The sequence below is a fragment of the Patagioenas fasciata genome, chromosome 2 (assembly GCF_037038585.1).
Source record: "Patagioenas fasciata isolate bPatFas1 chromosome 2, bPatFas1.hap1, whole genome shotgun sequence".
Lineage (NCBI taxonomy): Eukaryota > Metazoa > Chordata > Aves > Columbiformes > Columbidae > Patagioenas > Patagioenas fasciata.
This window is the reverse complement of record NC_092521.1, coordinates 166,502,400-166,528,771: the sequence shown is the minus strand read 5'-3', so window position 1 is coordinate 166,528,771 and position 26,372 is coordinate 166,502,400. Positions and strand designations below refer to the sequence as shown.

At 42.7% G+C, this 26,372-nt stretch overlaps 1 protein-coding gene across 25 annotated transcripts in view; it reads left to right on the top strand.

Annotated features, from left to right (window-relative positions):
- Window positions 1-26,372, top strand: part of OBSCN (obscurin, cytoskeletal calmodulin and titin-interacting RhoGEF) — a 198,490-nt gene that overhangs the window by 32,604 nt on the left and 139,514 nt on the right. For 21 of the 25 annotated variants that reach the window (XM_071805413.1, XM_071805403.1, XM_071805391.1 and 18 more), the window contains exons 8-22: window positions 823-1,095; window positions 4,568-4,843; window positions 5,620-5,895; window positions 6,579-6,854; window positions 11,977-12,252; window positions 12,943-13,218; window positions 14,333-14,608; window positions 15,084-15,359; window positions 16,631-16,906; window positions 18,019-18,294; window positions 19,093-19,368; window positions 19,905-20,171; window positions 20,741-21,010; window positions 21,247-21,510; window positions 25,840-26,106. In XM_071805413.1, coding sequence (XP_071661514.1) covers window positions 823-1,095; window positions 4,568-4,843; window positions 5,620-5,895; window positions 6,579-6,854; window positions 11,977-12,252; window positions 12,943-13,218; window positions 14,333-14,608; window positions 15,084-15,359; window positions 16,631-16,906; window positions 18,019-18,294; window positions 19,093-19,368; window positions 19,905-20,171; window positions 20,741-21,010; window positions 21,247-21,510; window positions 25,840-26,106 — 4,101 coding nt within the window. The remainder of the gene's footprint in view (window positions 1-822; window positions 1,096-4,567; window positions 4,844-5,619; window positions 5,896-6,578; window positions 6,855-11,976; window positions 12,253-12,942; window positions 13,219-14,332; window positions 14,609-15,083; window positions 15,360-16,630; window positions 16,907-18,018; window positions 18,295-19,092; window positions 19,369-19,904; window positions 20,172-20,740; window positions 21,011-21,246; window positions 21,511-25,839; window positions 26,107-26,372) is intronic. The other 4 variants (XM_071805396.1, XM_071805404.1, XM_071805405.1 and 1 more) reach the window with 4 other exon arrangements.

Below are 26,372 nucleotides of genomic sequence, written 5' to 3'. Positions count from 1 at the left end.
CAGGCATTCTGAAGAGAGTTGTTAACTTGTACTGTGCAAGTATGGTCTTGAAATTAAGGAAAAAAAAATGCATACATAATCAAGGTTTTGATTTTAGTAGCTTGGACTGCACAGTTCCTAACAAAGTGACTTGATTGTGAATGTTGCTTTAAAATAATATGTTAAGAAGATGTTTGAAAATTAATGCCATTATGCAGAGTAAAATGGGAATGTGGTTTTAGGCTCCTATTTTTAGCTAAGATATTGGTGGGTGTTTGAATCTTTGCTTTGAGGCAGCTAGTGACTCTATTATTCCACTATATGTTAATATGGTGCCAGATTTATTATTTGCCTTCTGTGCTCCAGTTAATTTCAAGGAAAATTTTTTTTATTTCAGTCCTCTGTGATATCCGTATAGAATTTTAGTTTAATATAATTACTTTATCTAGGTTAACTTCTAACCTATTTTAGAGTCAATTTATTTGTCAGGTGGTTACAATACAATGATTAAATAATATTCATAGATTTCCGTCCCCTTTGGTTGTGTCATATATATTTCTGCACCTCTCTCAGATATTTTCTTCATAACCCTATGGCTTAAGACTTCCTCTCCCATTGGTTTTGCCTCCTGTGTTGTATGTGCTCTGGTTTTCAGACACGTGATAATCGCATATATGGTTTATAAAGGCTGGATTTTGACTGCTTCTGCGTTAGAACCTAGTAACTAGACCCATAATTAAAAGTGTATACTTGTTCTTATGATAAATTAATACCTAATGTAAGTGTTGTATATATTTACTGATGTCCACACAATTATTTACCAGTGTCTCTATCTTGTTTCAGCACTAGCAAACTTCATAAACAAAGAGAGAACTGGAGGAGTTATCAGGGCCACCTCTGGAAAACAGGCTGAATTTGTTTCTGAGACCTCTGAGGCCAACATCATGGTTAAGTGGTACAAAGGTGGCAAAGAAATCACAGCCAGCAAGAAATTCACCATGGAAGATAAAGGAAAACTGCACAAACTTGTGGCTTCGGCTGTGACAAAAGAAGATGAAGGAACATATACATGCAAAATTGGAGATGACACTCTGATTTTTGATTTAAAAGTCTTGGGTAAGTTTGTGATGCAAGTATGGCATCACAGTATGTTAGAAACTCAGGACTTAGTTCATTATACTTGTCTATTGCCTTTTTTTTGGCCAAGGCTGTACAGTACTATTGCAGAGACTCTTGATCTGTATTGTGATTGCTATGCAAACTCACCATATGGACAAATAATTTAGCAATGTTGTTATGTATTCAAGTCATCACAAGCTTTCAGCAGGGCTGGAGTCACAATTTGGAGAACCACATCTGACCTTTATCCTTTTAGCTCAGGGATTGCCTCAGCATACACATCATCTTTGAATTTCCTGACCAAGGTTGTCCTGAAGTCTTACTATGAAAGCCCCGTGTCCTCCTTAGACAATTTTAACCCCTGATTTTGAGAGTTAAGCATCTCCTGCTGTTCCCAAAGGACACTGTGATCTCTGAGACATCTCCCTGCGGTACTGTAGGTGAAGCCATTAGTTCATGGCACAAGCCCATAAAGCACGTGGTAGAACACGTGGCTGTCAGGTTAAGCCCGGGACAGAAATGCTTGTCAGTGATGTGTTCCAGTCCAGGATGGAGCCAGAGTATAAAATGACACAGGAATTTATCTGTGAAATTCAATATCTTGGAAATTAAATTGATCCGATTTGCCTAGCCTGGTGGGAACCTTCCTCCTAAAAGTGGTTTTCTGGCTTATATGTAGAGCCTAATTTTTAACCCAGTCCTAAGTTACAAATCGAAACTCTACTGAAAGCTTCTCATGGTGCGTCTACATGCTGCAGTAAAATGCAATTTAAGAGAAGTGACAACCGATGGTTTGTCACCTGTAACAGTACATCCATGTTTCTATGATGCTGCTCATCAGATAACGAAAAACTCATCATAGCTGATTAAACTAACACAGGATTTACTAAACTAGAGGAACTGCTTCCAGTTTGCAACTGATATTTGCTCAGGTATTCGCCCTGCATCCTGCCTCCAGTTCTCTTTGATTGAGAATCAAACATTACACAGTTTCTTTTTGAGTGTAATTCTTAAGTCCCTGACTTTACCCATTGAAAAGCTGGCCTAAAAGAGCCAATCTGATCTGATTGATGCAGAGTGAAAGGTACCTTCCAGAAGGAAATTTATACTGTCTGATGAGAGACATCTAAGATGGGTTTTAAAAGTTTTCTGGAGCTGCCTTTGTCTGAACATCAAGTACAGAGGAAGCCTGATTACCTGAGATAGGATACCTGACTTTTTGTTGACTACTTGTAGCTTAAGCGAATCTCTCCTGTAACTCCTATGACAAAACATCACATGGTTCAAATAAAGGAATCTGCTAAGTAACCGTGTTTCTCCATGAACATTTTGATGAAAAATGATTGAGTTATAGCCTGTGAACAAAACCTTAGCTAGGGCAATTTCCACCTTGTTTCACATGTCACTGTAAAGTTTCCAGAGTGCTAAGAATCACTGCGCAGTCAGGGGATGGTCGTAGGGCAGGGAAGTAATCTGTCTTTATGGTAGAATAATAGAACATCCTGAGCTGGAACGGACCCACAAGGATCCTTGAGTCCAACTCCTGGCAACTCCAAAATTCACACCGTGTGTCTGAGGACGTTGTCCAGTCTCTTCTTGAACCCTGTCAGGCTTGGGGCTGTGACACCTCCCTGGGGAGCCTGTTCCAGTGTCCAGCACCCTCTGGGTGAAGACCCTTTTCCTCATGTCCAACCTAAACCTCCCCTGGCACATCCTCTTGCCATTCCCTTGGGTTCCATCATCGGTCAACAGAGACAAGAGATCAGCACCTGACCCACCTATGAGTGTCCTCAATAATCCTGAACTGCAGAGCTCTGGAGGGACTATTCTTCCTTGGTCATCTCATTTTTTTTAAAACAGACCAGTACTAACTATTACAATTCTTAATGAAATATTTGTTTTCTGGTGCCACAGACATGCTTGGCATGGCTGTGGCGTAGCAGTTGTCCTTGGGATACTCGGTGATGGAAAGCAACAGTTGCTGCTAAAAGAAATGCAATACTAAGCTAAGGTTGGTTATAACTGGCACCCATCAGCTTGTTCTTCGGGCAAGGACTGGCTTAGTGGAATGGAGGGTATGAAATACCTGACATGCTCATCAAATATTGCTCATTAGCTTAGGGACAGGGTGTGTCAGGTAGGTTTGCCCATATTTTACATGCAAGGTGCCCGTCTCCACTTACTTAGTTGTCTTTGGTTTTACCTTTACAAATACACTTGCAAAATCCCCGAGTTGATAAAAAAGCTATATTGTTGCTGCATACACAACATACATTGTGTGGCCACCAGCCCGTGCAGTTGGCAGAGTTTGAGCTGAGGTATCAAAGGAGGAACCTCTGCTACTTGAGCTGGAGAATATCTTATCAATGAGATTATTCCCTTTGTATTGTAGATGAGGCTCTTAGGGACATGTTTTAGTGCCAGTGTTAAGTCAAAGCTTGGGCTCAATGATCCTGATGGTCTCTTCCAACCAAAATGATTCTGTGATTCTACCCTGATTTGATCTGGGAAAGAATTAGTCCGATGGGTCTGATCACATGAACATGGTGCTGCAGGAATGGGCTCAGAAACATGTAAAAGAAGGCCCCTCATCACTTCCAACAAGAGCTTATTGAGTATTTTCAAAGCTGTTTGGGGTCTCTGGCATCAATACGTGTTCCCTAGAGCATGCTTGAAATCAGAAAATAGGAGTGATGACTAAAGCCCCAGCAACTGGAAGGCACCTCAGCTCAATTTCAAAGATCCAAAAGGATGTAGGAGAGATGAATGTGATTGCGCTGTAACTGAGAGCAATTATCTGAGGATAAAAGGGGTTTGCACCACCTGTCAGAAAGTTGGGCACCAACATTCATATGTGTGTTGAGTCAGGAGCTCTGAATTAAAGCACACATCAGGTTTTATGGTCTCATGATGTTGGGCCAGGTTCTGCTCATGGCTTGGTAATAGAAACCACTGCGTCCGTGCTCTGCAGCGCCTTTCATGTTTGACTTACGAAAGGGAGGCAGAAAATGGATGCACAGCACCTAGGTGATTCTGGTTATGGATCCCGGTAGGCATAGATCCATGTCTATCTAGAACTTCATAAGGCTAGTATTAATAGCACAGCGTAGACCTGATACAGTGTAAAGGGTTCATCAACACGCAACTCCCAAACTGGAGACCAGGTGTACTAACCCTCTGGAAGATATAAACTTGGACAATGTGTTTCCTGGTAGAGATAACGTTGCTGTAGCTCAGGAGAACCTTGTCTGACTCATAACCACAGTTTATTGCCATAACTGTTAACACTCTGTCCTAATTAGGTTGCAATAATACCATGCAGAAATATGTACATTACACCTCCAGAGTTGAAACCTGATCATCCAAGTGAGACTAGCAATGAAATAATGATTGGTAATTACTGTGTCTTAACTTTGTGCTGATAAGCCTGCATGAAGGCATAAGCTGTTTTCTCTTTTTCTCTTTCCAGATGGAGCTGTTACTTTCGTCAACAAGCCCAAAACGACTCCAGAAATATCAGTCAGGCCTTCTGAAAACCTGGAGCTCGTCTGTGAGGTGTCAGCTGCGAGTGGAGCTGTGGTATGGAAGAAGGATCAAACTGAGGTGAAGCAGGACCAGAGGACAACAATTGTCTCCCAGGGGGCGCACCGCAAGCTCATCATCAAGAAGGTGACACAGCAAGACCAAGGGAGCTATACCTGTGAAACCAAGGATGATAGAACAACATTCCAAGTCAAAGTCAGAGGTGAGAAAATGCTAGAAACATCATAGATAAAGGAATATTCCATTTTGAGTAGTATCTTACATTCAGAGGACCATCTCACAACCTCTCTGGGGTGAAATATTTCAGCCATAGGACTCGATTTTCAGTTAATTTTCATACAACGTTTTATACACACACTGTTACATCCACGACTTGTAACCACAAAAAGAAATTATGTGCAAGGGTGATAACTTCTGCACCTCTCACCTGGTCTGTCTGCAGCAAAACTCGTGCAGAATCACAGCGTGAGGCCGTAGCAGAGGTAGATAAAAAATATAGGGTAAAAATAGGAAAAAAAAAATAGAATTAAAAAAAAAAAAAAAGGAAGGGGGGGGCGGTGTTTGAAGAGCTCTGATTAGGTGGAGAATGGCTGAATTTGAGTGGCCCAAATAGGCAGCAAAAGAGCAAATGTTCCTGTATATTAGGATAAGAGGGCTGTTTCCTTTGGATTCACTGGAAGAGGCATAGGAAGAGAAAAAGAAAGAAGAGGGAGGAGGGATCAGGCAGTGAATGTTCATGCTCTAAGTCCCATGTGCAAATCTGTGCTCAAATAGTGAGTTTTGATAATTTATCCCAGAATTCCCGTACAATTATTCACCTCCTACCAGCAAAGCAGAGATGAAGGTGTTGTCCTCCCTTAATGGACCATCACGATACTACCTGTCAGGGGAAAACATAGTGAAATAGAGGAAACTTGATTAAGCACTGGAGAAGACAACTGCAAAAAGCTACGTGTGACAGTTGTGGCTTTCTTACAGAGACTGAAGATGTGTTTACAAACAAGGACAAGGTACAAAAGGAGGTGAAGGCTGTACTGACACAAAATGCCACATTGAGCTGTGAGGTGGCCCAGGAGAAGACCGACGTGAAATGGTACAAGGAGGGGAAACTGATCACCTCGAGCAAGAAGTTCAAGGTGGAGTCGGAGGGGAAATCGCGTCGTCTGGTGGTGGGACAGGTGGAGAAGAAAGATGCTGGGGAGTACACCTGCGAGGCTGCCGGACAGAAACTCACCTTCAAGATTGATGTCACAGGTGAGACATGTCAGTTCTCATCACAGAGTGGTCCCTGATTTCCCTTTACTACAGAGCAAAATGAATTCCTCTCCAGGGACTGCGTAGCCCAGATGTTCATTGAGTAGTGAGGGTGATTAGATGACCAACTTTTCTGTATCTGCCACTCAGATGCCTACAGTTTGTTGTCTTCATCTGTGAGGTGAATCCCATTCAGAGGTCCTTACTTTCTGCTTTCTCAGTAAATAAAAAATAAAAAAAATTACTTATGGTTTTGTGATTTATAGAAATAAAGGTAGATCCAGCTCCCAGATGTGAAAGAAAATAGGTCTTGAAGAAGTAGGAGAACAGGTCTGCTTAAGAAATACCTAGAATGGGCAAGGTTTACATGTGGATCCCAGTGAAGGATATGATTGGGAGAATATTTGCCTATTATGTTAAGGAACAAAAAGTCAGATTTCTTGTGGTGATGGGAAGAAGATGAGCTCCTGAGGCATTCTGTTGTTTTGCTCAGAAATGGCTGATGTGTTGTCCTCAGGCTGTACAGAAGACTGTGTCCTCACTGTGTCTTTGCTGTGAGTGGGATCATTCCAAATCGACAGAGATGTGGCAGTTGTCATAAGCAAAATTTTTCATTTTTATTCGAACACTCTGGACAGCATGAACAGATGTGTGGTTTTTAAACTGATTCTCCCACCCTACAGAAGCAGAAGATGCGTTTATCAACAAGGACAAAGTGAAGAAGGAGGTGAAAGCTGCACTATCAGAAAACGCCACCCTGAGCTGCGAGGTGGCCCAGGAGAAGACCGACGTGAAATGGTTCAAGGAGGGGAAACTGATCACCTCGAGCAAGAAGTTCAAGGTGGAGTCGGAGGGGAAATCGCGTCGTCTGGTGGTGGGCCAGGTGGAGAAGAAAGATGCTGGGGAGTACACCTGCGAGGCTGCCGGACAGAAACTCACCTTCAAGATCATCGTCACAGGTGAGACATAGTCTGGTTTATATTCCATTGCCTTTTCTTTGTGGCTGGGTGTCTTCCATTTTACCTGTCAGAATACTAGAAATGCTGTTGAAGTACTTTCTGATGTTGGTCTGAGCTACCATCTCAGTGAGGCTGTGTGGGACTGTGCAGATCTACTGATTACGTGCAGGTGTCCTGATATCAGCTCCTCAACTCCCTCTGTGTGTCCTCAGGCTCAGATAGTGAACGAAGAGTTTTCATTAGCAGGCATTGTGCTAATGGACCTCTTGCAACAAAGATTTTTCATTAGCAGGCATTGTGCTAAAGGACCTCTTGCAATTTGATCATTAGTATTGCTCTTCCTCTTCTTCTTGCTAGTCTTTGACAAAAGTCTCTGTTTCCTTCCCTCTTCATTTAATCGTTCCTCTACATGTCCTCACTCCAAAACCATAGAATTACTTCAGTTATTCCACAGGTCTGGCTGCACAAACACATATGTGAACACAGCCTCATAACTCCATGCACCATGAAACTTCATACACGATAAAAACAAATGGATACAGATGTGTGGAACTTGAATTATGTGTTGTATTTAACAGCCTTTCATCCAGCTCTTCCCCTGCCACTTTGCTTATCTTTCGTTGGATGCCCAATTGTTATCTGTAAATCTATACGAAGTGGTGCAAATCCTTGCCTATCAAGCAATATTTAAACAGTAGCCTTTACAAGATCCCTATTTTGTTGTTGCTGTATTGAGAAGGTTTGGTAGCATATTGTCCTAAAAACTTTGGATAAGTTGCTTTTCACATATCTGTGACCTGCTGAACCCAAAGGTGATAACTCTTCATTATGAATTCTACATCTGCAATGACAGGCATGAGTCCAGGAATATTTATTTATATTTCCATTCTTCTCCTTACCAACATAGTTTGGAGTCTGGGGATTAAATACTGAGGCCATTCTTTCACTCTGATTACACTAGAGGTTTCTTTGGTCTCAGTATATTTTGCAAGAGGTCCAGCAAGTTTCATCTCAGGCTCCAGGAAACCATGGACATGTTGGCTACATTCTGAGTGATCATTACTGCGTTGGGTGATAGGAAGGGGTTTGGTTTTTATCCATAAAACTCCACTGTCTTTGCAGCCAAATGCCTCTTCTTTAGTGTTAGAGTTGTCTCATATTCTGAGCCAATCTGAATAGGGAATCTACTTTCTAATCTGCTTTCTTATGACATCAAACACATTGGGAACATAATGCTGGCATAATGTCTGGCGTTTTATCAGCTATGCAGAAGAGCAACTGTGCTGGGAGTCTATTGACTTTCCCGCTCACAACCATGGTGGAGACCTGAAAGTCTAGATTGGATATTCAGAAAAATTTGTTACCAAAAGCGTTGTCAGGCATTGGGACAGGTTGCCCAGGGAAGTGGTGGAGTCACCATCCCTGGAGGGGTTTAAAAGACACATAGATGAGGTATTTAGGGACATGGTTTAGTGACAGTGTTGGGTTAACGACTGGACTTGATGACCTTAAAGGTCTTTTCCAACCTAAATGATTCTATGATTCTAAGTTCTTGCAGGGCATAGCTTGCATGCTGTTCCCTTGTAAATGTTGCAGTTTTTAGTGCTTTCCCACTATCCTGGGGCACCCTTTTGCCTCTGTCTTCTATGTGCAATATACAGCTGCTACTACAGCGTAAAGCTTTGCTGCTCCCCATTGCATGTGCTGTGAGCCACCCGCTGTTATGTGTCCCCACTCTGCGTGGGGTACACAGGGTGCGTGTTGGGGCACTTTGGCTGTTTTTCACAAATTACTTAGCTCGTGATTTTGGCTCAGGGAACTGCTGTTTTCAGTGAAGGATGGGTTACAGTAAAGCTAGATTTGAGAGCCGTCTTTCAGAGAAAATGCAACACGGACATGGATAGAAAAACCACGGCACAGATTAGTATTAAACCAACTTGTTGAAACCATCTTATACATTACTGCAGAGGTGTAGCCAGAAAACATGGAAATTTAGTGCTTTTACCCTTGAATTTCTTCGACTGAGGGTTATTCTTAGCCATCTGCCTCAGAAACCAAAGGTTTTCGGTTCTCTTTCAAATGGGATGACTTCATGGCAGCGCAGGGTAATGTAACACCTCTCCCCCTCTGTCGCAAGCGGAGAGGGCTCTGCCTGGATACCGTTGCTGTATTTCTCGTGTGTACGACTGTAACACGACGTGCAAGTCCAGCACTCACTGGAAAATGATCTAGTGTGAAAGTCAGGAGGGATTATGAGTACTCGGAGTGGTTGGCTCTTCTGCTGCAGAAATCCTCATCTGACCAGATTATCCCAAAGCGCGGTGGCTTTCTGGGTCTTAATTTATCCTCTTACCATTGCACTCGGAAAGCTTTTCAGGGTTCCTGTACTCCAGGGCTCTACTGGTGTCACAAAACCTTCCCTATTTATGGGCAGCTTAAAGGTTAGATGCTCAGTGTTGAGTTTTGGGATGCAGATATAACTTTTTTGGCTTAATATAAAAAGAAGCAGGTGCTGCACACGTAGGGACTGTGCTGGTTGTGTAGCTGAAATAACTGCTTCTGAAATATCATTATCTGAAGATTCATGGTATACAGTGAAATTCTTATTTGAAGCTGGTGAAAGCTTCCTATGCTGAAAATCATTCTTCTGAGTTTCAGTGGAACTTTGCTAACCAGCTTCAGCTGAGGCTGGAAATGTCATCTGCACTGAACACTTATTTAACTTTAAAATAATCTTCTAAGGTAAATTACTGGCTAGAGCAAATTGCTTAATAAGTTGATTAAAAGTTTTAGTCACATTTCCTATAATTATAAGAATGATTTGTATTAAATGGAAAGAATGCAGAGAACAAGGAGTAACCCATCTGGAATATTCCTGCCCTGTCAACTTGTAATTTTAAATACAGCACCCATGGACAAAGACCAGTTTGTAACTCATTTGCTAAGTGCATCCTGCATGTTCACAGTCCAAGTTGTAGCTGAAAGTTGAAATGTTTATATTTCTGCAACCAGTTTTGAATGCAAAACACGGTGTGTGTGCTGGAGCTCTTTTAGATATCAAAATGGTGCTTAATCTGCAGTGGGCTGACCTGTGCCTTGGAGGAGTTTGGTACGATCCAGCACAGGCCTCATTAACGTCACCTTGATAACAAAGACGCCTCGCTACACCACTTCTACAGCCAATATAAACAGAGGAGCTCAAATTTAGAGCACGTAAGCTGGGTTCCTGCTTCATAAGTCCTCCCTCTTTCCGTGGACTGTGCAATATTGATGACAAGCCTGTGATGTGGCTCCCAGGACTGCATGTAGTGCCATGGTCAGCAGTGTAGGAACTTGACCTGAACTTACCCCTAAGTCCTCACCCTCCCAGGCAGCTGCTGCCACTCGGAGTGCAGACATGACAGGGATGGAATGCAGATGAGAAAGTCATCAAGGAGGGGTAGATAGCACTAGGAGGGTGCTGAGGGTGGCTCGGGGTAGGAAGGGAATAGCACAGGTTATGGAAGGGGTTCACCACGACTGCCAGGGAGAACCAAGAGCCTCCCAGGTCACTTTAACCAGGTAACCTGGGTGTCTGAAGCCAAGGGGAAGAATTTTAGCAAGGCCTGTGGTGATAGGACAAGGGGTGATGGTTTTAAGCTAAAGGAGGAAGATTCAGGCCAGACATGAGGAAGAAATTTTTTAAACTGAGGGTGGTCACAAGTTGCCCAGAGAGGTGGTGGATGAACCATCCCTGGAGACATCCCAGGCCAGGCTGGACGGGGCTCTGAGCAACCTGAGCTGGTGAAGATGTCCCTGCTCATGGCAGGGGTGGCACTGGATGAGCTTTGGAGGTCCCTTCCAACCCAAACTATTCTATGATTCTATGTAACCTAGGGCAATGCCAACCCCACACTCTTGCTATTCCAATATTTATCTTTGGAGGGTATGCTTCTGTAGCAGTGGCATCATGGACTTCAGCACTCAAACGCATACCTGGGAACCAAATAGGCATAGGCCACCTGTGCTAAATGCTGGACAGTTGTTGCTATGTGACATCGATCACGTAGCCATACCAGACTTCTTGTACAGACATTTCTTAGGGTAAATCAGTGGAAAAAAAATGTGGCAGCTCATTTGTTTAAGATCTGTTTGTCCTTCTACATCTCAAATGAGAGACATGAATTGGACTCGACGATCCTTGTGGGTCCCTCCAGCTCAGGACATTCTATGATTGTATGAAATGTACACTGATACAAAAGCCAACCGTGACTACACCAGTTGCTGGTGAAAGGAGAACCAGGTAAAACAATCATTAAAATCATCAGTAAAAGATGTAATTTGTCAGTCAGTCCTCATTAGCAAGGTGACAACTGAATCTTTCCGTATACCTAACAAACTATTTATCGCACATGATATCTTTTTGATGCCATCTCTACTTGTTTAGCTGGAAGTTCTTAGTGGTACTGTGGAAGAAAATGATTTTAAACACTTCATTCTTATTGCTTGTGTTAAGACAAGATTCCTTGTGGCCAGTTTTCTGAAAAACCAGAGATTTTAGAGGAAAGAATAGTATACTTCAAATTTTATAGGCCAGTTTTATTTATAACGTAGACCAAGTACTTTTCCATGTTAAGAACTGTATCTTTGTCATTTCTTTGGGGTTGTATTCCAAGATATTGTCTGAAAAACACTCAGTCTTAATCTAAAATATCGAGATCACAGTATCACAGTATGTTTGGGATTGGAAGGGACCTCGAAAGAGATGGTGGTAAATTCCTGTAAATGATGTGATAGTGAAGGTGGTAGCTCATGGTTGTGCTACATTTGGCTAGTTCCAAGTGAGGTGTGTAGAAATATCATAAAGACATAAAGGGGGAAATTTATCTTTGTCTTCATTATAAGAAATGTGAAAATTTTGAATGAGATTGTCAATCTACTTGTGAATTCCAGTCAAAGAGGTATGATAGTTACATGGGCTAAGTTTTGAGGGTGTAATATTTTATGTGATAAAAAGAATTGCAAAGCAATGTTGCTTACAAGAAATGGTCCTGTAAAGCACTTACACAAAATACATGTAATATTGTCTTGTTGCAAGCTTTTTATATCTTACATTTCTTTCCTTCGTGTTTCCCTGTTTCAGAGGCAGAAGATGCGTTTATCAACAAGGACAAAGTGAAGAAGGAGGTGAAAGCTGCACTATCAGAAAACGCCACATTGAGCTGCGAGGTGGCCCAGGAGAAGACCGACGTGAAATGGTACAAGGAGGGGAAACTGATCACCTCGAGCAAGAAGTTCAAGGTGGAGTCGGAGGGGAAATCGCGTCGTCTGGTGGTGGGCCAGGTGGAGAAGAAAGATGCTGGGGAGTACACCTGCGAGGCTGCCGGACAGAAACTCACCTTCAAGCTTAACGTCACAGGTGGGAGATATTTGCTGTCAACACAGATTGCTCCATGGGTTTCCTTTACTACACAGCAAAATGAATCCCTCTCCAGGATCCAGGGACTGTGTGGCCCAGATGTTGGGAGGGAGATCAGGCACCAGCTTGTCTGCACCACTGGCACACATATGCCCACAGCTAATTGTCTTCATCCGTGAGATGAATCCCATTCAGCAGTCCTTGTTGTTTTCTGTTGTCATAGTAAGGACAAATTAAAGTTGGTGTTTGTTGTTGTGATTTACAGGGATAAAAGTAGGGCTGGCTACCAGATGTGAAAGAAAATAGGTCTGGAAGAAGTAGGAGAACAAGTGTAATCAAGAAGTACCTAGAATGGGCAAGGTTTACATATGGATCCCAGTGGTGGATATGATTGGGAGATTATTTGTGCATTATATTAAGGAAGAAGAGTCAGATTTTGTGTTTATCCATCAATATGTGAAAGAAGTTAAACTGCTGAGACATTCTGTTGTTTTACTCAGAAATGGCTGATGTGTTGTCCTTGAGTTGTACAGAGGGCTGTGTCCTCACTGTATCTTTGCTGTGAGTGGGATCATTCCAAATTGACAGAGATCTGGCAGTTGCCATAAAAAGGACTTTTTGTTTGGGTTTGGACACTCTGGATGGGGTGAACAGATGTGTGGTTTTTAAATAGATTTTCCCACCCTACAGAAGCAGAAGTTGCGTTTATCAACAAGGACAAAGTGAAGAAGGAGGTGAAAGCTGCGCTATCAGAAAACGCCACGTTGAGCTGTGAGGTGGCCCAGGAGAAGACCGACGTGAAATGGTACAAGGAGGGGAAACTGATCACCTCGAGCAAGAAGTTCAAGGTGGAGTCGGAGGGGAAATCGCGTCGTCTGGTGGTGGGCCAGGTGGAGAAGAAAGATGCTGGGGAGTACACCTGCGAGGCTGCCGGACAGAAACTCACCTTCAAGATCATCGTCACAGGTAATTACATTTACTGTATCTCTGTTTTAAATCCTGAAAAACTGCAGGAGATAAAATTTACGTGGCTTTGCAAATTCCATCTCAGCTGGTTGCGATGGAGCCAGTATTTAAATCGTACTAATTTATTCATGTGGTTATGTTCAAACTAATAGACCTGTCTCTCTTCTTTGCAAATGATGAATGCAGTGGATTTCCACAGCAGGCTGAAGATCACTGGGGAATTTCCCTGGGAATGTGGTGGAGATGCACTGATAGAAAATGAGAATTCGATTATTGCAGGAAAAATTAAAGAACAGAGAAAATCTTTGGAGCACAAGCATTCTCTTGTGAATGCCTCTTCCTTAGATAAAGTATATCTTTATTATGGAGGAAATATTTTCGTTATGGTCTCTGCCAGCTAAAAGGAAATACTAGAACTGGTGTCAGAAGCAGTAGCTGAGGAAACCAGGTCTCTTTTCCATGATATTAACAAGAACAGTAGTAAACCTTGACATCCCTTGATTGGGTCTTGATGTATTTAAAGCAAATTGAGGAGTTCATATATTACATTGCTTTTTTATTCTGGCATGGTCAATGCTAAGCAAATACCATGGGAGGTGGCTAATTTTTATTCAATAGAGAAAAACACTTCTGGGATGACACATCTTTGGAACATTTGGGAAATAAGGATATAGACACAGAATAGGCTCATAAAGTTTGTTTCCCAAGAATAGCTTTACTTTGGCTGGCAAAGCAAAGTGCAAGTTTTGGGTAATTTAGACAAGTTAATGCTTGTACTCCAACAGCAAATGGACTTCTTACAGTCTGCATCCATGGGTGTGCTACTGGGCATTAGGACATGAGAACTTCTTTTCTGCGGATTTTGGAGAATGACAGTGGTGAAGATAAAAGCAGCTTTGGGGTTATCTAAACTGGTTTGGACTACCAGTAAAGGAATCCTTCACTTGCATTTGATGTCGTTCAAATGTTGACATTGAGCTGACAGGTTGACAGGGAATGTGAATGTGAAATCCGTATTCATCATCACAATCCAAAGACTGATGTGTGCATTTGGGAATGGGGGTGTGTGTGAAAGATTAATTTTGTAAATCCGTCCCTATATCCTCAATTCCAGAGGCAGAAGATGCATTTATCAACAAAGAGAAAGTGCAGAAAGAGGTGAAAGCTGCACTATCAGAAAACGCCACTCTGAGCTGCGAGGTGGCCCAGGAGAAGACCGACGTGAAATGGTACAAGGAGGGGAAACTGATCACCTCGAGCAAGAAGTTCAAGGTGGAGTCGGAGGGGAAATCGCGTCGTCTGGTGGTGGGACAGGTGGAGAAGAAAGATGCTGGGGAGTACACCTGTGAGGCTGCTGGACAGAAACTCACCTTCAAGCTTAACGTCACAGGTGAGAGAAGATTCTTTGGCCCAGCTTTCCTATTTGTAGACCATTTAGAAAAATGAATATTATTGTATATTATTATAATCGTAAAACATTAGAAAATCTTTAAGACAGGGAGCTTCATCCTTGAAAAACTTTGGGATCTACCCATCTCTGTAGGAACAGGGACCTCAAGAGGAAAGTACTGATGGCATGTCTCCATCCCAACATGTTGGTACAACCAGAACAACTCTGCAAAGCAGTTGATTCCTAGTGTGTTTCAGAGCAGGGTCATGGTGAAGCATGGTAGGCTGTCTGCCCAATGTCTGCACTCAAAACCCAAAACAAAACACAAAAGCTAACCACAAAGTGGTTTGAATGTTCTACCAATAGTTTTAGATGTGTATTCTCAAGTCAGAGTCTTGGTTTCAATGTTACCTGTGATAAAGAGATTGGACAACACTGTATTTTGGAGGCACTCTGAGTTTCTCTCTCTTTTCAGAGCCAGAAGTTGTGTTTACAAACACGGACAAAGTGAAGAAGGAGGTGAAAGCTGCACTATCAGAAAACACCACGTTGAGCTGTGAGGTGGCCCAGGAGAAGACTGACGTGAAATGGTACAAGGAGGGGAAACTGATCACCTCGAGCAAGAAGTTCAAGGTGGAGTCGGAGGGGAAATCGCGTCGTCTGGTGGTGGGACAGGTGGAGAAGAAAGATGCTGGGGAGTACACCTGCGAGGCTGCCGGACAGAAACTCACCTTCAAGATTGATGTCACAGGTGAGAGAAGATTCTTTCTCGCATCCTTCGTATTTCTAGAATATTTAGAAAAATGAATATTATTTCACGATAGTTTTTCCCGTTATGCTTTGAATTTTTGGAGAACATCACTTAGATGGCTTGTCTCTGACTGAGAAACAGGCCAAAAAACTACTCATTCAATTATCTTTATAAGTTCTGTGTAAAACTTTACAAAATCCTTAAGACAGGGAGCTCCTCCTTGAAAAACTGAGGCTACACATCTCTCTAGGGATGAGTCTAATTAATGGAAGCACTGATTGCACATCTCCATCCCCACTTGTTGGTACAACCAGAACAACTCTCCAAAGCAGCTGATTCTCAGTGTGTTTCAGAGTAGGGTCGTGGTGGGGAGCAGTTGGGTGTCTGCCTGATGTCTGCACTCATTTTTATTTTATTTTATTATTTTATTTATTTTATATTTTATTGTATTGTATTGTATTGTATTTATTTTCTCTTGGAAGAGCTCATTTCAGCCTGGAGGCTGTAAGGCTCGCTATATATCAAGGTTTCTAAGGCACCATGGAAATGGCAACTAGAGAAAGCATCCCAGAGGCTCATTCCAGATGCATCACCCTGTTGGGGCTGTAGAGTGGGAGAAGGGACTCAGCTTTCCAACTCCCTCCCTGCCTCCTGATGCTTTTGCAAGTGAGCTGACTAACGTGTTTACTGGAGAGCAAGGGGATTTCAAAGTTTGGATGTAAGGATGTGAGATGGGCTGGGCTTTTCTCAAGGTTGCACGGGAAGTAATAACACAGCCCTGAACATGAAACTCCTGGTCTTAGCACCATTTGCACTGAAGAACGTACCTAATGCCTACAGGAAAGTAACGGCAGCACGTGCAGCTATTGGATTAAAAATAAGAAACAACAATGAGGGGCTCTGACATAGCCAGGGACAGTTCCTCCCAGTAAGAATTCATTTGTTTGCTCTCAACTTCAACCAAAATATATCTTGCCATGACTGGGGCCTGCCATACAGTGCTCTTATCAGTGATCGAGATGATCTCCTAGCTTGCTGCCATAAATATACTGATATTAGTGTCATTTGTGACAAAGGAAAAAGCTTCTTAAAAAAAAAAATCGAAACAAACCACAAGAAAACTCAACACTAAACAGTTTGCATGCTCCTCTAATATCTTTAGATGTCTGTTGTCAAGTCAGAAGCTTGGTTTCCAGTGTTGTATGTCAGCCATGATAAGAGGATCATGCAAGATAATATCTTGGAGACGCTTTGAAATTCTTTCTTTTCAGAGCCAGAAGTTGTGTTTACAAACACGGACAAAGTGAAGAAGGAGGTGAAAGCTGCACTATCAGAAAACACCACCCTGAGCTGCGAGGTGGCCCAGGAGAAGACCGACGTGAAATGGTACAAGGAGGGGAAACTGATCACCTCGAGCAAGAAGTTCAAGGTGGAGTCGGAGGGGAAATCGCGTCGTCTGGTGGTGGGACAGGTGGAGAAGAAAGACGCTGGGGAGTACACCTGCGAGGCTGCCGGACAGAAACTCACCTTCAAGATTGATGTCACAGGTGAGACATACCTTGTCTGAATCACAGTCCAGGACGATAAAGTAACAACCATTACACAAAGACTCATTTGCAATAGTCTGGACTTCGTTGTACCCTGCAGGCTTCACCTGATTTTCTGTACCTGATTGCATTGACTTGTAAAAATGGGAATATTTTGCTCTAGCACAGTGCAAAGGACTATCTCATTCTTAGTATTTCTATACAATAATTGCAGATATAAATGCAATAGAAATAATAATAAACATCTTATTCAGGTTTCTCCCAATTCCTGGGGTCTCAAAGGTTGATTCTTGTGTGCTGAACCTCTTGGAAGGAAAGAGCCATTCAAAACTCAATTCCTTGTTAGACTTATGATCCCATTTCTGAAAACTGAGAGGCTGGAATATGCTTTATCATTTGCAATTCCTACAGCAGGACTCATTGAGATGGGTTGCAAACTCAGCAATTTTTCTGAATTTGTGCTGTTGTGCGCTTGAGATCTCAACCTTCTGAGATGTGTTACTACTTCTGCCAGGTGTTAAATGTCCCTTTGTCATAGAAGTTTCCCAGCAATTGGTCTATTGGAGCAGGATTCACAAGGTGCCCGAACAGCTTTAAGCATGAAGGAAGCACTGACGTTGCAAACAACCTTGGGTACCTTGCCAACCGTACCCCTGGTCTACCTGAGCGCTATAGGGAGGTCACATTTCCTTTGTCCCTTTCAAAGTCATGTTAGTGACAGTGGAAAAGACCATAAAGAGTCTATTCCAGAAGCCCATAGTGCTGTATTTGTGACCTTAACATTTCACTGTAGGTCTTCAGTAAAATGAATTTGAGATTTTGATGATATGCAGGACAAAATGGTATTTGGGAACATCTGAATTAATTTTGCTTTTTTGTGGCTTGCAACAATAAGTTTTATGTCAAGGGCCCTCTTGGTCCTCTCAATTAGGTCTTATTTCCCCAGTTTCCACATTGTGATTTGGTCACACAAAAGGTAGATATTGCCCAGTGAAGGCAATTGGTTTTGACAAGTGGCAACCTAAATATTTTCCAAATGTGTGCACAGAAATCTGTGAGACCAATCTCATTTTAATCCCTCAATCAATATTTTCTTCCCTTTCCGCATTCAGAGCCAAAACCCGCATTTATAAATGAAGAAAAGGTCCAGAAGCAGGTGAACGCTGTCCTGACAGAAAGCGCCACCCTCAGCTGTGAGGTAGCGCAGGAGGCGACCGAAGTGAAATGGTACAAGGACAGAAGACTGCTCGTTCCCTCTAGAAAATTCAAAATAGAAACTGTGGGCAAAAGCCGGCGCCTGGTTGTAGAGCAGCTGGAGAAGAAAGATGCTGGAGAATACATCTGTGAGGCTGCAGGGCAGAAGATGACCTTCAAGTTGGAACCAACCGGTGAGGACTCACCTAAGCATCTCTCTGTGAAACTTAGAGGAAAACTGGGTATTCTCTACCCAGTGACCACGGTGCCACCACCATTTTCCGTGGAGCAACATCGATGAACTACATTGCATGTTAATTTGACCTTTATAATCTAGCAGTGTGGAGGTGGAAAATCTGGCTGAAGACTCTTTTTTATTCACTATGGAAATACTATACGGTTATCTGCTTAGTGTCTCCTTCACATACCTATTGCCCAACCTTTTTAAGCTAAAAGTAGAAGTGGGAAGTTTTGAAGAGCAGAAATAGAGCTATGGAGAAAGGTGACTGAGAAAAAGTTGGTCTGCTGCTGTGTGTGCCCCAAAACTGCCCATTTTTGTGGCAAAGCATTGAACAAGATAGAGAAGAAGCCAAGAGAAAGGGAATAGAGCAAGCAGAAGGGAAAATAGACCATAAATTCAGGTTTAGCATATTGACATTTCTTCTTGATTAAACCTAAAATTCTAAAAATTGGAGAGGAAATAATTGTACAGGTCATTTTACTTCTAAGAAATGAGCTTTTAGCAAGCAGGCAGCAGATAAAATATATATATTTGTATTCCTTTTCTTTTGCTTTCTTTCTAAGTAGAAGCTCTGGGTTGCCTGACAGATCAGCAAAAGGTTACACCAGCCACAAATATCCACCAATATTCCCTCAGTTATTACAGATTATGAGTTGGTGTTGTGAGTCATGAAGAGAGGGTAATAGAAAACTGCTGTGTTAAGGACTTGAGATTGAAGTTATTAGTTTTCCTATTTTAATGTCTTTCCTAGAACCAGAGGCTAAATTTGAAAAGAAAGTTGTCCAGAAAGAGCCTCTCATTGTTCAAGAACATGAAAGCATCACACTGGCTACTTCAGTAACTCCCGAAACAGCCCCAGTAAAGTGGTTCAAGGACGGAACAGAAATCAAAGCGAGCAAGAAATACGAGATCAAGAGTGAGGGGGCATCCAGGACCCTGACGGTGAACTTGGCCGAGAGCACAGACACCGCCGTGTACACGTGCCAGACAAAGACCGACAAGCAGGAATTCAAAGTACAGGTGAAAGGTGAGCACAGAGCAGCACACAGGTCAAGTTCCAACCCAACAGCTGTGTTTCCCTCATGGTAGGATGGAGGTGAAGTCCAAACTGTCTCTAAAACTGTTCCAACCTCAAGGCTTGAATTGCTGTGGTAAATCCTGGGGCTGCCCTACCATGTGCCAGTGAAGTTTTTCTGCTTCTAAATACCCCATTTTTGTGCTTTACTGACCATCCAGAGGAACAAAGAGACCTATGATGGGTTCCTTTCCTGGTGTGTGCTCTCTGTTGTCATCACATGATGAAGAAATTTTTTACAATGAGGATGGTAAAATGCTGGAACAAGTTGCCCAAAGAGTTAGTAGATGCTCCATTGCTGGAAACATTCAAGATCAGGCTGGAGGGGCCTCTGAGCAACATGATCTAGTTGGAGATGGATTTGTTTCTATCTACCCTGGTCCCCAAATTTTATTTGTTTGTTTTGTTTAAAGTTGGCCAGATATGGTTTTGTGGAACAGATTACTTATCTTTTCCTTTCTCACCATTGTCCTTCTTCTGCATCTCAGAAATTCCAGTGAAGTTTACCAAAAAACTTGAAGCTGTCAATGCTGAGCTTGGAGGCAGTGTCTCTTTGACCTGTGATGTGAGCCATGCCAAGGGGAAGGTGGTGTGGTGCAGGAACGGAGTTCAGATCAAGCCCAGCAAGCGTTTCCAGATTCATGAGGAGGGGCTCAAGCGAACACTGACAATAACAGGGATCCGAGCTGAGGATGAGGGAGAATACTCCTGTGAGTCCAGGGATGACAAGAGCAGCATTACCATCACCCCCAAAGGTATGTCTCTAGAACTACATGGTGACAATTTGGAGGGATCCTTGGGTTTTGTCCTCGACCAATCTAAGTCCTCTTCTATGAGGACAGACTGAGAGAGTTGGGGTGTTCAACTGGAGAAGAGAAGCTCTGGGGAGACCTTATTGCATCTTCTTCATACTTAAAAGAGGCTGATATAGAAAGATGGTGACAGACTTTTTAGCAGGGCCTGTTGTGATAGGAAAAGGGGTGATGGTTTTAAACTAAAGTAGGGAGATTCAGGCTGGACATGAGGAAGAAATTTTGTACGATAAGGGTGGTGAGAGCCTGGCCCAGGTTGTCCAGAGAGGTGGTGGATGAACCATCCCTGGAGACATCCCAGGCCAGGCTGGACGGGGCTCTGAGCAACCTGAGCTGGTGAAGATGTCCCTGCTCATGGCAGGGGTGGCACTGGATGAGCTTTGAAGGTCCCTTCCAACCCAAGCTGCAATATTCTGTGATTCTTTGAAAATCATCAAAGCTTTTGGCTCTTTGAAGGTTTTTATACTGTGCCTCAGAGATACGTTCCTAAAGATTTTATTCCTATCCATCAGCTCCAAGAGTGGTGAAATTCGTTACAAGTCTCAACAGCGTGGTGTCTGAGGAAGGAAAAGAAGCTGTGTTCAAGTGCACCGTCTCCCCCAGCGATGCCGTGGTCACTTGGTTCAGGAATGGTGTCAAGATTGAAGCCAGCAAGAAGTACGTGATCTCACAGAAGGACACCAACCACAGCCTGACCATCACTGATCTGACGCTGGAAGATGCAGCTGAAATTTCTGCCAACGCTGAAGGTGTAGAAAGCAAAGCCAATCTCAGAGTCCGAGGTAGGAGATAATGATGTCTCTTTGTGAGGCTTTCACTGATGCTGTGACTTGTGTTTTACATGTCCTTCCCTCTGACTGATTATGTTAGCAGCAGGGAAATTCTGCTTTTGCATCATTAAATACAGATACTCGCATTGGGACTGGAGATGCATGAGCCACCACTTCAATTCTCTCTCAAAACTTGTTTTCCAGATCCTCTACATTCTTACTAGTATTTCTTTTTTCTCCTTTGGCAGAGGCCTCAATCTCATTCAAGAAGAAACTGGAGCCCAGAACAGTTGAAGAGAGGGACACAGTGACCTTGGAGGTAGAGCTGACCAAGCCTGCAGAGGTCAAGTGGATGAGGAACAGCATCGTGCTGAAGTCCAGTGATAAAATAGAGATCAAAGCTGAGGGAACGAAGCATACCTTGGTGGTTAAGGACATCTCCTTTGCAGACAGGGGCTTCTACTGCTGTGAGAGTCCTGATGACAAGACCCAAGCCAAGATCAATGTGGAAAGTAAGTTAAATGATCTCCAGTTCTATAAATACTCTGCGTAGGGTTTGGAGGTGGACTCTTGTCTGTGCCATTCTAATGGCCACTGCCACCCCCACCATCTATGGGGACATGGGGATACAACCATGGGCTTGGCCATCGATCAAATGACTAAGAGGAGATAGAAGCAAGGGCAGTAAACAGAGAATAGCTGCCTGGTTCTTGTTCCCTCCACCTCATCCCACCAGCTTACGGTCATGCTGTTGACCATTAAGCTTCTTAGCTGATTCTTCTCCTCCCTCTGAAATTTCTCACCATCTGGTACGCTCGGTTTTTCCTTTTGTATGGCTTTTAGCAAACCATTCCCTCTTCAGCCATCCACTGCCCTAATTCTTCTTTGCAAACCACCTCTTTCAGAATGTCTCTTTACATTCAGTCAGGGTTAAAAAGACTACAAAAGCAAATTGTCTATCTCAGGATGCTGCTAATGGTGTCTCAGCTGTAGCTCTGTACTTCTGTCCTTTTTCCTCCATCCTTTTGTCATGATTGTTACAGGATAGAAGAAGGAAGGATTTAAGCACTTACAGACTATCTAATTTTGTCTATAAAGCCCCTGCCAGCAATTGGTGCTGTGGAGGTCATAAATAATAGGTAAGGAAGGACTTGATAAAAGACTTCAAGTACATAAAAGGCTGTTATAAAGTGAAAGGGAACAGTTTGTTCTCCATGTAACAACAGGAAATAATGGACTTCAATTGCAATGAGAAAGATCCAGGTTATACAATAAAAAAAGCTTTTTAATGGTTGGATGACTGAATAGGTTGTCTGGAGACGTTCTGGAGCTTCCATCATGAGTTCAAGAAGAGGCTAGTGAAATATCTGTCTGGGATGACATAAAGAGCTGAGCATGTCCTAGGGAGAGAGAGAAGGGCTGGATGATTTTTCTAGGTCTTTCAAGCCTTATAATATTGTGGTCTTCTGATGGTACCCAAGACATAAAAAATTGTTGACAGTCTGTCTCATACAGAGCAGGGCTTGTCAAATCACTTTCATGCACTGCTAAGACAGCTTCATCTCCAAAATCTTCCTGCCTGACCCTTGTCAAAACCCCACTGTTTAGCACCCTGGTGTGGGGTGGTTATCGCTTCTATCGGCAGTTGCTCAAATTTTATCTAAAATGAATAGCTATAGAAAAACAACAAAACAGACATTACCAGTGACTAGCAGCTAGTAGGTTAAACTTGGATTCATTCAGCCTAACTTGAGCACATCGCTTTCAGCTCCTTCCATAGCCAACAAAGAAAAGACCTGCGGAGGGTGTTTTAAGTCTTAGATGCACTGAATTATCTTCTGGAGTGTCTTTCTGACTATTCAAACTACGATAGGTGGCTGCAGTCCTGATTTTTAATGGGATGAACTGAACACAGCAGGTAAAGAAATACAGCCCTTCCATGGTCACAGTGTGTTGGAAGAATGCAGTGCAATATACAAAGTTTGCTGCTCCATCCACTTCCACGTATTGCACCCTAAGGTGTTTTTTTCCAGGCTCTGGGTTTCCTTCCAGCAAGATGTTTCATCAGTTGGTTGTAGATTCAGTTACACCTGGTTTGTTCACTGGCTGTTGCTATAGCCAAGTGGTAAAAATAAAAAATGATGGAACGGTGTTTATATAGGAAATAATTGGCTTGTCACGATAGCTGACAACAGTGTTTTGTGCAAGGTGAGTCATGCAAGAATAAATGCTTATGTGCCCCTGGTTTATAAACATCCTATTCTGATGGAGAGAGGGGATTTTGATTTGTGCTTCTCAGGCACTCAGCTGCATTCTCATCACTTACACTCAGTGTCACTGGAAAAAGTAGCTTCTCTGTTGATGAAGAGAGAGTTTCATACAGTGATGGAAACTCAAGGTGATCTGAGAGTGACCATGATCAAAAAGGGGAATTGGCTCACTGAAACAAGGAGTTATTTTTGCGTGTGACCATCCAAGCCTTAGTTATGAGATGCAGCAATAAAGGGACAATATACAAGAATCTCACTGTACTATATGTATTCTACATCCAGGTCCTCCAGCTGAGACAGCGTGGAGCTCCCACCCTGCTTTAAAGCAAAAACAGGCCTCTAAAAGTTAAAGTCTAAAATTATGCTCCATTTGTTGGCATTTAAGTGAAAGGCCTTTTTTTCAGTAGAACGTATTAGAGTTTACATTGAGGTCAGCAGAAGTTCTTTAAATGCTCGCAGTCCAGGGACCTGACCTGCTACTATTTGCTGCTCAGCTTTAGGTTAAGAAGCCTGATTTTAGAGGACCTTTATATAAAAAATCTGAAGCTGGACTGATGCTGTTTGGTTTGAGATTGATTTCAGAGCAAGGTAACTAAGGAATAGCTATGTGAAAAATTGTTGATTTACTCCAGTAAGTAAGTTGCTTCATTGAAAGATAAGCATATCTTCTTATATTAAGATACCAGGAGATCATAAAAACAGCTGAGCTGCTCAAACCAGTAACATATCTGGCTGAATGTCTATTTTCAGTTGTGACCAGGAGGAGATATTTGTGGAAAACTGAAGTCAGTCATGGGTGAAGTGGTCCTTCCTCTGATACAACTCTAAGCTTTCAGCAGGGAAAAGGATATTTTGGTCAATTAATTATAGCAGATATTATACTGGGATCATGAGTATGAAATTTTAAATCCCTGGACACAAAATATTGCTTATTAAAATAAATCCTGTAAGAGCTCTACCATCCCCCAGCTGTTGCTGCTTTATGACAAGACCTTTGGAAAAGTGATTTTTGGTTTTCAATCCTATATACAGAACCAGGTGAGGATACATCCAGGAGACCACTTACTGAGTTAAAAATGGCTATATTATTTAGTTGGTTTTGGAAGTTTCTTTCACTGTCTTATTGGAATCTTTTCAGTTTGATCCTCAGTCCTTTCACTGTTTGAGGGGCTGGAGTATCTATTAATCTAGGGGAGAGGTCAGAGAGTATCAGGGACATGGTTCAGATCAGAGAATAAGGTACCCTGAGGGGATAGGGACCAGCTGAAAATCAGTTTAGAAATTAGAGAATGATGCAACCTCTAGTGAGGAAAGCCAGGAGAGTTGGTGTTTTAGTTTGGGAAGCAAAGAACAAGCTCCTGGAAGTGTCTGTACTTCACTCATTTGTCTGGTTCAAGACATACGCTTGGGGCAAACTTGTGTTTAAGTGGTCGTGAGCTTGGAGAAGAACATGGTAGAGGAATCAGTGTGGTTTCCTTGAGAGGGGAATTAGACAAGATCCTGTAAAGGATGTGTATGTTCCCCTGTAAACCTGCTGTGAGGTGTGAGAGCAACAGAGGGGACAGGAAAGGCACAAGGATCTGGCATTTTGTGGAGTCCATCGCTGTCCTTCTGGGAAGATCACTGCTGTGCTTCTACCCAGTTTCTTCATAAAGTCATCGTCTTCTTCTGGCACCTCTTCTGACACAGCTTGTTCCCTGTTGTCCCCCATGTGGCACAAGGACAGATGCCATCAGGAGATGTTTGAGCCTCAGAGAGGCCAGGGTGTCCTCAGCCTCAGTTCCATGGTGCAGACCATGACCATGGAACAGAACCCTCAACCTGGTCAGGTTTGCATTCAGATCCTGTCCGAATGTGGATTTTCTCTGCTAAATGTGCACTAGGAAAGTTAAAATATTCCCAGGGGATTCATAAGGAGTTGAAGATTTGAAGGCTTTTTGTGGCTTTGAAGAGTGGTGGTTTTGTTTGGTTGGTTGGTTTTGTTCATTGAGATTTTTTTGTTTATTTTGTTTTATTTTTAATTGTCAACTTTATTTCCTTTAAGGGTGAGACAATTTTAAACACTAAATCCATTTTACTGGCTGATAGGGCACTGACATCTTGTACTGGGAACAGCTATTATCCACCCAAAACACAAATGCTTTGTCTCCCACGCTGTAAGGTGTCAGTGCACTTCACACCATGTAATGGATTTCTCTTTTCTTCTTTTAATAAGAGTTTTCTCCCTGCTACTTTTCTCCTTCCTTTGTTTTATCCTGGTTGAAAAGCTGAAAAACATTGTTTATTCCTTTATGCTCTATTAATCTCTGTTGATCATCTTCTTTCTTTTGAATCGTGCGTGAAGAACAAGTATTTCCAGCAATAACTCTCTTGTGATACAGCACAGGGAGCCTGGTCCCAGTGTCAATAACAACAGCACCATCTTCTTCTAGAGTGTGGCTCTTTAATTGGCAGATAGCAATTAACTGGCAGGTGCCTGCATGAGGAATAGGGAAATAATCTGTTTTGGAAGTTCTCAAGATGTTTCACAGCTATCGGTGTGAGATCTCCAACTTGTCCTTGTTTTTCCAGTGAGGCAGATCAAGCTGGTGAAAGGTCTTCAGCCCCTCGAAGTATCTGAGAAAGGGACCGTCACCTTCGAGGTGGAGGTGTCACACGAGGATGTGGAAGGGACCTGGCAGAAGGATGGCGTCCGGTTGAAGCCTTCACCAAATATCAATATGGGTGTCCTGGGGAAGAAACATTCGCTGACTCTTTCTTCGGTGACTCTGGAAGATGCAGGACTCTTCTCTTTCAAAGCAGAGGGCATTCATTCATCAGGGAGGCTCACTGTGAAAGGTACACAGACCCAAAAGTTTCAGGTCCTGGTTGGTGTGGGACATGGTTGTCTTCTACTCGTCAAGACATTGAGCTTTTAAGAGAGGAACAAACTTTCCTGGTAACTGCAAATGATGTCAAGCACTGGAACATCATCAGTGACATATCCTTCTGATGTCAATGGGATTATTGTAACACCACTGTCCATAGAACAACTCATGTTAATGTACTCAAAACAATACAATTTTGTTGTCACAAGTTGTATTAAGCATGGAAGTTACGCTTTA